Source organism: Mandrillus leucophaeus, unplaced genomic scaffold, assembly GCF_000951045.1.
Source record: "Mandrillus leucophaeus isolate KB7577 unplaced genomic scaffold, Mleu.le_1.0 Scaffold139, whole genome shotgun sequence".
NCBI classification, from domain to species: domain Eukaryota; kingdom Metazoa; phylum Chordata; class Mammalia; order Primates; family Cercopithecidae; genus Mandrillus; species Mandrillus leucophaeus.
Genome location: NW_012101354.1, coordinates 414,834 through 428,062, shown reverse-complemented (window position 1 = coordinate 428,062; position 13,229 = coordinate 414,834). Strand labels below are relative to the sequence as shown.

Here is a 13,229-nt window from a genome sequence, read left to right as displayed (position 1 = left end):
CCGAGTCCCTTGCGGTTAGGAATTTGTTGTGGTTGAGGCATCTGCACCTGGTTGAGACTTGGATATGAGAGCCCAGCCATATGTGGAAAGAGGGAGGGTGATGAGATGTGCGTTTGCTTGTGCAGACTGTGCCATGGTTGTGTGGTTCTGGAGCAGCCAGCTATGGCGATGGCTCCTCATTCAGCAGGCAGCTTCCTGAGCCAGCAGCTCCTTGGCGGCCCAGCTCTGTAGCATGGGTTTGGAAGTCATTCCTGGAGTCAATCCAGAGTCACTTCCTTTAACTTATCAACTCCCCTCCTTCATTAATACTCTTGTAATAAACCCCTTTGTAAACTTGCTGATACAATGCTTCAGCTGCAAAGCTATCATTTGTTTTACATTGTTCATTTGTTGACGGAGATAAAATCGTTGGAATGTTTTCCTTGACTTTGATTTTATTACGGATTTCTTTCTACCAAGCTAGTTTTGAACTATCCTGTTCTCTTTGCATGCTTTTCCTTGTGACTATCAATAACCTTATATTGCACTTTTTCCCAGAGTGAGATGGAAGTTTTTCCCAGAGTTATATTGACGTGTCCAATCATAAAAGTAAATATTCTAGGCCTGGTGCGGTGGCTCACGCCTGTAATCTCAGCACTTTGGGAGGCTGAGGCGGGTGGATCACAAGGTCAGGAGATCGAGACCATCCTGGCTAACACAGTGAAACCACGTCTCTACTAAAAATACAAAAAATTAGCTGGGCATGGTGGCGGGCGCCTGTATTTCCAGCTACTCGGGAGGCTGAGGCAGGAGAATGGTGTGAACCCGGGAAGGCGGAGTTTGCAGTGAGCCGAGATCACACCACTGCACTCCAGCCTGGGAAACAGAGAGCAGGACTCCGTCTCCAAAAAAAAAAAAAAAAAAAGTAAATATTCCATCTTCTTTGACCTATTTAATTTACTTGGAACAATGCTATGTGCCAATTCATGGAAGTCATGTATCACTTCTCCATAAAAGCATACAGTACTGTGTTATTCATAAGCATATAGCATGTGATGCACATATACCCTGTGCCTAACAGGCACAAAAAAAGGGCTAGGAGAAACATTTTGCATTGTCTATCAAGACATTAGTACTGACACTTCATTTTCAAAAAAAATGCACTGCCCCATATGTAAGTCATGCCTACCGTATTTCCTGACATCTGAGAGTTGACTTAATAGATGCTAATGTGATGTTATTACCAAGGTGTCAAGTTACACCCTCTCCTCGATTGGTTCTCCTAGTTCTGCCTTAGGTTTGCTGACACTTTGCTATGAAAAACGATTCAGACATTGCAGGCATGCAAAGTCCTGGCTAGAAAAGCACTGATTTAACTGGGCAAAACTGTGCCCAGTAATTATAAACTTAGAACATATTCCTGTAGAGCCTTCTCCCAATCCTTCAAATAGACACAGCTACAAGGGCAGAACAATTAGAGAAGTCAGACTCCAATCCTGAATGAAGAGTGTTTTCTCATTTTGCCAGTTCTGTGAGAAGAGCTCTGCTGTGTGCTGGCAAGCTGCCTCTTGGGGAACAAGCATTTCTGAGGGAGCAACAAACATTCTGTCTCAAATTCGGAACTAAAAAAGAACTTTATTTATTGAGGGCAAGGGGATGCAAACAATACAAAAATCAAAAGCTTATCTGGTATTTAACTTTCCTTTCTCAGCTTGTCAAATGGGAGTTAGATTTTATTTTTACATTTGCTAAGGGTCCTGATCTGCTCATGAAATCCTTCTATGGGGGAAGCTGTGGGGCAGATTCCTCAAGTGACCCTTTGGGACAACTCTTATCAGGGAGGAGGGAATTGCTCGTTTCTGCCTACTTCTTTCCCTTCTGCTTCATGTGTACTACAAAATAGTCATTGCATGCAATGGTGAGGCCCGCAATTAGGGAAAAGAAGCTCTGGAAGCCCACTTTGCCATCTCTGCACTGGTCCAGGTCCTTCATTATTTTGTCCACGGCCAGAGGGTCTTTTTGATTCTGAAAAACAGAGAACAAAGGCAAGAAATATCGAAGGTTGCAATGATGAGCTTATTTGATTTGTACTGCTGAGAACTGTGTACATACCTCCCAATTACTTGAGCTCTTGTTTTAGGTCATAAGCAACCTTTGGAGGTCATTTAAATGTATTTTTCTTTTTTTGCCTTGAGGGAGCATTTCAGAAATTTCATAGTTAGATTCTGCCTAAGAACCACCCTAAGTTCCTCATTTTGTGGTTTAAACTTACATTCTCTTATTAAAATTTTATTCCCAATAGCATGGTCAAATCCCTTGCAAAGGAAACTCCTTATGAAAAGGTATTTTGGATTTAGGGAGTAAGTTTTCGATCACTGTCCTATGGATTTTAAAGAAGTGCTAATGATGCCATGGATTGTTTTAGGTTTGGAGAAGACAGCTCTCATTCTTCTTGGCACTGCTGAGGCCAAGCTAGTGTGGCTTCATATTGTATTAGCCACGTCATGCTGAGTGAACCACTTAGTGGGCCTTTGTGTATCAACGATGAATTGAGGAGGTTGGACTATAATGTTTCTAGAATCCTTCCATTCTTTGAATTGGTAAGTCTATGCCATCCTATACTCTTCACCGGACGTTGCACATCGGACCAGTTTCAAAAGGAGTATGTGTGATGAAGTCTTAAACTCCCCATGGCTCTCAGTGCCTAGTAAGAATGTGTGGGACAGAGATAGGAAGGCAAGATCCCCTTTGATTTTATCTGGCTTCCATGGTGATTGGCTTTTGGCTTCATCACTCGTTTTTGTAGTGATGCTGGTCAGAAGTGGTAAGCTGTGGTTTTTCCTGTAGGGTCCATGCCATCAACCAGAGAGAGAAATATGGCCTGTTTAGGTTGTTAAAGGGCTCAGGTAAAGTATTTATGAATTCTGATGACTATATTCATGAGTGAGAGAAATGATACACAGTGTTTCAAGAGTGCACTAGATGTTTCTAAATAGCACTCGGAAATTCCTAAAAGTATAGCAGCAGCATTTCCCACATAAGCACTGCAAACTCCTACTCTAGCTAAACCTGCTCTATGCAGCTCTTGGTGGGTTTCGGCTAATTCTGGCTTCACCCTCAGCTTCCTGGCTGTGGTCAGAATGAGTGCAATCTGGATGACATAAGGGGTCTACTTTAGAAACAAAACGCTCTGTTAATGCAGTGAGTGTAGGTGTTTCCGGAATTATGACTCTGTGCCTGGAATAAATCACCCTGCCATGTTTAGTGCTCCACACTACATATACCCTTTATGTGTCTCATGCCACAAAACCTTTAGGAAGAAAGGGTCTGTGTCTTATGTGATACTCACTCGGGCTTCTAACAACATTCTTAACAAGTGTTTAGCATACTGAGAATGCCTTTGTCCATAGGACGGGCAGGCTTACAATGAGCACATTTTGTCCTTGCGTCTTAAATGCTTGTCTTGACTGATCATAGAAAGTGAAAGTGACCTTGCAGATAATTATGTCCAGCCTTCTCCAATTTTACAGGGGAGAAACTGAAGACTAGAGAGCTGAAGCAACCTGCCCGTTGTTAGTTAAGGCAGAGCCAGATCTTCTAACTCCTGGTCTGGGGCTACATCACAGGACTCTACAAAAGCAGAGGACCTGCATATTCCAGCTCATTCTGGGATAGCATTAGGTAATAACTCTCTGAGAGAGTAGTTAGGCTATTTATATCTGCTTATTTAACTGATATTGATGCTATGTGAATTATAGTATACTAAAAAGCCTCGTGTTTATTGATTGTAGGAGTCAGGGGCTTGACTAATGTGCTATTTACGAGGCAGATGACAAGAGGCAGGACCCAACCTTTTACCGTATCTCCTCTCACCCTTTAGAGGTTAATGCATTACTCAACACCAAGCACATAAACAATCCTTTCAGGTGACTACAATTTTGGTAGGGAAAGAAGGGCTTGCATTTCAGCCTACTATTTTGTCATGCAGTGTTTCACCTTCAGTTGAATTCAACAGCCATCTCTCAAGAACCTGGAACATAAAAGGACAACTGTGCCTTGTGGCTCCATGTCCTGAGTCATGTATCTGAGCTAATGGCGGAGTCCTCTTCTCGGTCTTCATGCATCTCTCAGTCTGTCAAAGGTGAGACATAAACTCAAACTGCTCCTGTGCTGTCAGAGCATTATTACGTGAAAAGCAGTTATTTCTGGAGTGATATGTGCCTCTTATTCAGTAGATGATTGACACTGCTCCTTTCAGTATTAGAAAAAGAAAAAACAATCCCTTTATCTGAAGAGATTTAAGAAGTGAGATTCAAGTTGCTCAAAATGGAATGTGACCAGGATGTGGCATCTCCACCACCAGGTTTTTGGACCTGAAGATAGCCATTTTCTGGTTGACTACTCTTTTGTGAAAAGCTTTCTTTCTCCCAACTTTGTCCCCAACATCATCACAACAGACACAGATAACCAGATGGGATTTTCCAACAAACAGCTCGCATCGTAGTTATTTGTATGTAGTCTTATTTCACCTGCAGACTGTAAGCTCCTTGAAGGTTGGCGCTGTGTCTTCATTACTTTCTATTTCCTCAACAGTATCTTACAAATAGCAGGTACACAATATTATTTAATAAATGAATGAATGACCTCATTCATTCATTCCTTCCTTCAGGTGACTACATTCATTCTTTCACCAGTGGTGACCTCCACAGGGAAGGGATGGAAACAAGAAGGAAAAGGAACCAAGGCCTAGAAGCACTGACTTTTATGTCTGGTTCTTTGTAAGCCTTTCAACACTTACTTCCAAAAATCCAGGGAACTCCTTTTCCATGAGTACTCTCAGGTCCTCCTTTGTTAAGTAGCCTTTATCCCCCGCGAATTTGTGAAATGTAAACATCATGGTTTCCATGGCGTGCTCCATTTGAGACGGCATTTTGGTGTGGTCTGTTGAAGCCTATTAAAGGATGTAAAGAAACAGGGTCTACATTAACTTCTTTTGGCAGACTTTATGAATGAATTTATTTTTTTTTAAATTGAAAGATAATATTGTATGTATTTAACGTGTACAACATGATGTTTTGAGGTATATATACATTGTGGGATGACTGAATCTAGCTAATTAACATATGCATTACCTCACATAGTTAGCACTTTTGTGGTGAGAACACTTAGCCACTCTTAACTATTTGTCAAGAATACAATACATTGTTATTAACTACAGTCACATTGTTGTACAGTAGATCTCTTAAACTTATTCCTCCTAACTGAAATTTTGTATCTTTTGACTAACATTGCCTCAACATCACTCCAGTGCAATCACCCCAGCCCACTCTATTCTTCAGTTCTATGAAATTCAGTGTTTAAGATTCCACATGAGTGAGATCATCTGGTAATTGTCTTTCTGTGCTTGGCTTATTTCACTAAGCATAATGTCCTCCAGGTTCATCTAGGTGGGTTTACATTAACTTTTAAGCCATATGTATTGCCAACCTTTTTAGGATAATTGGAATGATGGAGATGAGATCATTCATCTGATCCTCTCCAGCTTTAAAATTCAGTGAATGAATCTAAGAGCCAGACCACCCCAGTCTGGGTCTCTTGTTGGTAGAAATAGACACCTCAGGTACTAGTGCTGTAAATAAAGGGGTTTATCTAACTCCAGCTAATTTGCATAAATAACCTAATAAAGAACAGAAACTCTAATCATTTAGAAAAGCATGATCAGTGTTCCTCTTTTTTTTTTTTTTTGAGATGGAGTTTCGCTCTTGTTGCCCAGGCTGGAGTGCAGTGGTGTGATCTCGGCTCACTGCAACCTCCGCCTCCCAGGTTCAAGCGATTCTTCTGCCTCAGCCTCCCGGGTAGCTGGGATTACAGGCACCCGCCACTACGCCTGGCTAATTTTTTGTATTTTTAGTAGAGATGGGGTTTTGCCATGTTGGGCAGGCTGGTCTCAAACTCTGACCTCAGGTGATCTGCCCACCTCGGCCTCCCAAAGTGCTGGGATTACAGGCGTGAGCCATTGCGCCCAGCCCAGTGTTCCTCTTTTTACTGACAAAGCACCTACTGAAAGAACAGATAGTTCATAATTTCTCTTGGCACTAGTAAATGGGATTCTTAGATATGGCTGATACTAACAATACACACAGTCAAGCCTGGTGAATATGAAAACTTCAACCTTCTAAGCTTAACGTGGTAACTTGGTTCAGTCTGATTCTAGGGTTTAGAAATCTGCTTACAAATGAATTTATCTGCTGGGTATATATGTATTCTTTACTAAAGTTCTGAACTTGTTATTTATTGCAATAAAGACAGCTGCATCTCTGGCAGTAAAATGCAGTTGATCTACCCAAATAAAAAAACTACTCAAAGTCCATTGTCTAGTTCACTTGAGAAGCAACAAGTAATACTATAACCTAACTCATTTGAGGGTCTTCTATGTTTTTAGTGACACTAGACAGATGCGCTGCTCTCACAGTCTGGGGTACACTGGGAGAGCAAGAGCTTTCATCATGAAGCATTTATAAGAAAGGAAAGGAAACATGTCAGATCATTACATTCAGGTATAATGAACTAGGGGTATATGTCTCATCAAGACCCAGTATGTGGTACTTAATAGAACCTCAGTGAATTTTGGCTTAATTGGAAGGAATCATTTGGCCAGAACAGATAAACTTTGGCTAATATAATCTAAAATCACTACTGGATAAGAAACAGGTGAACACAAATGGAGACTGTAATATAGCACTAAAAAATAAAAATAAATAAATCACAAGAATACGCTTTGAGTTTAGATTGAAGGGCTGGCAAATTCCTCTGCTGAAGAACTCTAACAGGAACCTGAGACATAATTTGGTCTGGTTCCTGTCTCTGAGAGATGCCTATTCAACACTGATTCTCAAATGCTTTCTTTTACAGAGGAGAAGGTGGAGTTGGTAAACATGAGGATTGAGCAATTAACACTTAAGAATTGTAAATTCTACCCATTAATCTCCAGAAAAGTATGGGAACCAGCAGGCCAAAGAATGCTATAAATCAAAATCTGGCATGAGTCATCTGAAAGGCAGTTAGTTATCTTGGAGAGAGCTGCAAATTAATGCTTCAGGGTCTGCTGTGAGATGAATTCCAGGGGAACCACACCCTTTTCCTTCTCTTCTGACACAGCTCAGATCTGGCTCATCCCCCATCCCTCATATGGGCTTCAGATGGCAGTGGGCTTACAGAGAGTCTGCCTTGCCTAGATTGGTACTCCAAGTCCAGCAATTTAAGAGAACTGAACTGGGCGAGTCACCTCTGGGAGAAGGACATGGGATCTTACCCCAGTTCTTAAATAACTCAGGAAAGGAGTCAGACACCACAGAGGTTTAAAAATAACTGTGCTCAAGTTCAGAGCAGCAGAGCACTTCAGGATCAATTCCCAAAGATCCCAGAAATTGGAACTGGGTGGGGTACCTAGTTTACCTTTTTCAGATGACAGGGCAGAAGGAAAGTGCAGAATTAAGAAAGGGAATGCAGCAGGGTAAGGACCTCTAAATTTTAAAAAGGCGAATTTAGGAGCTCCTAAGAAATACAAGTTGTCAGTCGAGGAAATCCTGGCCAGCCTTGAGTATCTTCTTCAAGAGAGCAAGTGAGTGCTCAGGTCTGAAGTCACTCAGTCCCATGTCTCTCTTGCCCACAGCCATTACGAAGTGATGGAGCTTCCCTCTCTGAAGTTACATCCTTCTCCCACTGGGTCCTCCCCTCCCCTCCTCCCCCAGCGGTTTTATTCAGTGGATGGATTATGAATACTGCAGCCAGCTGACTCCCTATGTGTCCAGTAGACCTTCTGCAATAAGGATGCAGAGCAGGGGCTAGCCAGGAGGTGAAAATAGCATTGAAAACTAGGGGGGAAGCCTTTGTCTCCTCAGTAACCAGTGCCCCAAAGGGCACTGACCAGGGCCACAGCAAGGAACTCTGTTTTGAAGGAGCTGCACACTGGCTTTAAAATAAGACAAAGTAAAGGGGGAAATGTGATTAAAACTGTTCTCTTGGCTAGAGGATGAATCATGACTGCAGCCAACAGTTACCCGATTGAGTCAGCCCTGCCTGGCCCTCCGTTCTTGGGTAGGGCTTGCCTGGGCAGGGCTGTCTGCAACACTGACTGTTAGCCGCTAAAACTGAAGCTCTTCAGGGACTTCAATCTGGCATTTCCACCCTCACCTAGCCACCCTGCAAGCTCTATTCCTGGGCAGATGTGGGCTTCCTGCATCCTGGTTAGACACACTTTGACAGGAGGGCTCGGGGCGGGGGTTGAGAGGCAGCAGTGTCCTTTCTATTCCCAATAACTTACTCTTGTACCTGAAACATTCAATTCCATTTAATTGTTTACTCGTCTGACTGAGATTTAAGCTTCTCTTGATCAAGAACTACAAATTATTCTGCTTTTATTCATGGAGCACTATATAACTGTTATGTGCATAAATGAACCACACGATCCCTTGGGCAGTAGCTGAGGTACAGGTGTCATTACCCAGGACTAGGCTGAAAGCCTTGTAGCTCAGAGCTCAGGAGGACAATGTGAGAGCTGGGAAGGGCCAGGAAAGGGGCCCCAAAAGTGTTCAACTATGAACGGAACAGCAGAGTACACAGGAGTGCACATTCCATATGCAAAAGGAAAAATACGTGTCCTGCTAAACAGGTCTAGTCAGAATGACATGACTGTGCTCCTTCTCTTCTAACACTTGCTGTTTTCTCATGTTTCATTCATCCTGTCTTCTACTTTATGCTTTTCTAGTGCTGCTGTCTTACTGCTCCACAGGATATAACAGCCTTGCTGTCCACTCACCTTTTATTGAATTATTTTATTCTGATGCCTATACATGCCCTCTACACGTTTGCCTGAGCAACAGGTCTTAAGAAGGGAGGCTGAGACATCTTTTTCTGCATAGTTTTCTCTACAGAAAACAATTCGGGACTCCACAAATGTAGTTACCATAGGAGGAATTCAATTTTCCATTTTTAGGTTCTCCTACCCTGAGCACCTACTGTGAATGTCCCAGACATGGTGTTAGGCATGAGGGTGTTCACACACACATGCACCCACGCACACACACAAAGCTCTCCATGGTGCTTGCCTTTGAGGAGTTCACCAGCTAACGGAATATTATTAAAGCATTTGGCCTGAATTCTAGTTATTTGTGTTTCTGTTTTTTTCCTCACTAGGTTGCAGGTTTTCTGAGCAGGGTCCCAGTAGCCAGTGCCCCAGCCCTCATAGAGCCTGCTCAATGAATTGTTAAGAAATTGATAATAATGTATTTTGGTTTTCCTGGGAGTAGCAGGGAAGCAGGAGTCCTCCTCAGAAAAGTATCTGCTCCTGAACAATCTCAAATGTTTGCTTTGGACCTATGCCCAGATCCTGGCTGCAGTTTCAAAGAGGACACTTCTGAAGAGTGAGTCGGACTCACTCTTTGCTCCTCTGTATCTTGTCCATACCCTAGTTTTCTTACAGCCCACCCAGAAAATAAACGGCAGAGCATCAGTAAAAACAAACATCTGTTATTTAAAATGTTTGAGGTTTCCTTCCTTTCGCTTTGGAAATTTTGGATTTTTAAAAATTGAACCCAGAAGGCATTCCTGAATTTGATCTCTGAAGGAAATTCAGAAAAAATGAGTTGAAGCAATGGATCTGGATCCAGTCTGTCTCTCTCACCTCTCACCAAATAAAACTTGCCCACTAAAGAACTGGGCAGCAAAGGAAAGTTTCAGATGCAATTCAATAAGAAGAAAGATCTTGGAAGAAACCTCCTCCAATCTAACCGCGTACATCAATTTTTCCTTAAAGAATGCTCAGGCATCATCTTGATCAGCCAACATAGCTATTGTCACAACTGCTGTTAAATCCTTTGGTAGGATGGGTGGTACATATTTAGTAAAGGGATAGAAAGTGCTGAAAATTGTTTAAAAGAAGTAAATTCTCTTTTTGCTTTTGATGTGAGATTCCTAAATTTGTTGAGTCCCCAGAAAAATGAGAAACTTAAGATGCTAAAATTTTAGTCCAGCTTTCTCAGCACTTTGAGTGCTAATTTATACATTATAACCCTGAAAGAATTCCATTGTTTCTCTCAACTTTACGCTTTAAAAGACTGGACTGTGTCCAAGGGTATACTAAGTGGGTTGTGCTCTACAAAAGTCACATTTTTTGAACTGTCAGTAGAAAGCAGGGAGGCACACAGTCTCAGCTCCACCCAGCTCAGGCCTGACCTCACTGGAGTGGCTGCTTAGGAGGCTGGCCAGAGGCCAGCACACTAGAGGAAAGGGGCCTATCTGATATGCCTGAGAAAAGCTAGGAAGAGCATCACCTAGAAAGCAGGGTGAGACCCAAAAATTGCTTCATGCCCAGTAGACCAAAAAACTAGAAGAACCGATATAAGAAACTCCAAATAGTGGATCAAGGGCCACAGTGAAGAAACTACCCTCTGGCTGTGAAGGAACAAATACACCATTTGCAAGGGATGATTAAACAGAAACTGGATAGGAATCTGTGGGGGCAGGGCCGATTAAGAAACTTCCAATAAGTTATATGAACTCATTCCCACTCCAGCCCCTGGCATTATCTTTTGTAATTTGCTGCAACATGTTGGAGGCAAAGATCACTGACTGGGTGTTTCCATGAGCCTGGCCTCACCTAAAACACACAACATAAAACTTCACTACTGGAGACTGAAACTCAAGCTTCTGGGGAAAAATACCCGCAACAACAGCAAACCTCTTAACGGGAAAGGCTATCTCCCAAGTAAGGCTGAGGCAGGCTGCCAGGCGCATACTGGCCGATAACGAAAAGCGGTCTCGCCAAGGCCCTACAGATCTAATGATCTGCCCTCACCCGCAATTCAGTCAAGAAACCTCTCCTGCACACTGGCGGCCAGTCCAGGTGTGACTCACTTCCTCTTGGAAAATGCCCTCTGAGATGGCACAGTTCTCCTTTTCCTTCAGGGAGTGTTCTGTCCAAATCATCCACCGAGAGTATCTGCAACCGGCCACACCCACATGGTCTCACAGCTGAGTCACAGGCCTCAGACCACTAGGAGAATCCTGGAGCCCTTTGTGCTAACCACGCCCTGCAGAAGCTCTCGCAGGGACAGAACCGGGTGGGGGCGGAAGGCGGGGTGGGCTTAATGAATCCCAGAATCTGGCTTAGGGCTCCCCTGTGATGGCCTGGCTTGGAGCGCTCTGCATTCCACCCCCAACCAACAAGGCAGAACTCCTGGTTTCACTTAGGCAGAGCTGGACCAAGGCTGGACAGCGCAGCAGTGTCCACGGCTAGGGGCAGCGCCATTCCTTCGGCCAAAGCACAGGTGGTGAACCAAGTACCAATGGCACGTCTGTCTGTCTCACTGCGCCGGGCCAAATTAGTCTATGATTGGAAGATCCTTCATCAAGCCTGCTCTTCCTCCATCTCTTTCTGGTTCCACTTATTAAGATAGCAGGGGAATCCTTTCAGCAGAGAAACCACGTCACACAGGGCCCTCTCCCACACATCCCAGCCAAACTGCTTTAGAAAGAAACAAGTGAACCTCCCGCCCTTGGCAGGAAGACCCTTCCCGTCGAGCAGACAACAGGAAGCCCCAACCTGAAACGCCTGTTTGGCCGAGGGACTAAGGGGTACGGAAGGGACGCCCCCAGCTGCCTACTTGTCCTACCCGCGCCTGGCTGGGCCGTCCAGCCGGGACGACGTACGAACATGCAGACCCGGCCTGCGGGCGGAACCTACCAAGAAACACGCCAGCCAGGGCAGGGGCGTGCAGAAGGGGTTCGGTAACCCGAGAGACGAGTGGGAAAGCAGGAAAGGTGGGAGTAAAGCAAACATAAAGGGAGGAGGGAAGAGGTTCAGGGGCTCCAACACCACGGTCCCCTCCTAAAGAACAAGTGTCCCCTCCTCCAGTCCGCGTGGGTCTGGGGGTGGCCGCGCCCGGGCCGGGAAGGGGCGCTGCTGGCCTCGTCTGGGTGTGGCCCGGAGCACTAAGCAGTGGATTCCCCACCAGCCGCTCCCCACTCAGCTCCGCGGTGCCCAGGACGCCCCGCGAAGCCGGGTGCGGGGGTTTCCCCGGGCAGCAGGTCCGGAGCTGGGGACTACTCAGGAGGGGCGCGTGGGCCGCGCGGAGCTCACCTTGGCCGAGGCGCGGCGGACGCTGGGCGAGCTGGACGCGGGGCGGCGAGGCGAGCGCGGAGGGCTGTGCGCCTTCCTTAGTACGTGCGGCGGGTGGGGAGAGGGAGGCGGCGCGGGAGCGGGTGGAGCCTGGCGGGCGCTCGGCAGGGCACTCCCCAGCCCTGTCTCCTCCCCCTCTTCCTGCCCCCTACTCCCCCAACCCCGGGCGCGCGGCCCACGCCCTGCCCTCGCTACCGGACCAGCCTAGCTGAGGCCTCGCCCGCCCCAGACAGAGCGTTCTTATAAACTTCTCTTCAGTAGAAACGGTCCTGCTCTCGAATATTTCAGGGCATCCCCACCCTGGGCCTGCCCTTCCTCTCGGGTTTGGTTTTAGAAAGTGTAGAAATCAAAGAACCCGGCAGTCCTGCGGGTGGGGCACGCTGGCGCAGAACCAGAGGTAACCGGCTCTGTGGGCACCTACGAGTCTAGGACTTACTTGCTGGATGACCCCGCAGGGAGTTGCACGTGGAGTCCTATCAACCTCAGAGGCACTATCAGATTAGCCCTAGGAGGTCCGTCCGGGGGTCTTGGCGGCCTGCACCCGTGGCGGGGCGGCACCTCCCCAGAAGCCGGGCTCCCCGCCCCGCCGGCCCGCGAGGTGCCGCAGGGAGGGTGCGGTTTGGCTTGTCAGCACCCAGAGCGTCACAAACCCTTTGTTGAACAGGGGATTTACCCCTCTTGTGGCTTCACTTGATCAATAGTTCAGTTTCAGTGTGGCTAATAGTGTTAAAAACTGGCCGGGCGCGGTGGCTCACGCCTGTAATCCCAGCACTTTGGGAGGCCGAGGCGGGCGGATCACCTCAGGTCAGGAGTTCAAGACCAGCCTGGCCAACATGGTGAAACCTTGTCTCTACTGATAAAAAAATTAGCCGAGAGTGATGGTGCATGCCTGTAGTCCCAGCTACTCGGGAGGCTGAGGCAGGAGAATCGCTTGAACCTGGGAGGCAGAGGTTGCAGTGAGCCGAGATCGCACCACGGCACTCCAGCCTGGGCGACAGAGTGAGACTCTGTCTCAAAAAAAAGTTAAAAACTAAGTTTCCAAGGCGTTATGCTGTGGTCCTTAAAAGTCCTT

At 45.9% G+C, this 13,229-nt stretch overlaps 1 protein-coding gene across 4 annotated transcripts; it reads right to left on the bottom strand.

Annotated features, from left to right (window-relative positions):
* Positions 1–1,597: 1,597 nt before the first annotated feature.
* S100A10 (S100 calcium binding protein A10) lies at positions 1,598–12,754 on the bottom strand. Of its 4 annotated transcripts, XM_011973501.1 has the most exons (4): positions 12,125–12,147; positions 9,824–9,827; positions 4,778–4,930; positions 1,598–2,004 (listed from the first exon to the last, which is right to left on the bottom strand). In XM_011973501.1, the coding sequence occupies exons 3-4, from the start codon at positions 4,907–4,909 to the stop codon at positions 1,843–1,845; spliced, it is 294 nt and encodes a 97-aa protein (XP_011828891.1). In that variant the 5' UTR covers positions 4,910–4,930; positions 9,824–9,827; positions 12,125–12,147; the 3' UTR covers positions 1,598–1,842. The 4 variants fall into 4 exon arrangements, with proteins under 4 accessions (XP_011828891.1, XP_011828889.1, XP_011828890.1 ...); XM_011973499.1 differs by lacking the exon at positions 9,824–9,827 and having other exon boundaries at positions 12,119–12,754; XM_011973500.1 differs by lacking the exons at positions 9,824–9,827; positions 12,125–12,147 and adding an exon at positions 10,835–11,014.
* Positions 12,755–13,229: the final 475 nt, after the last annotated feature.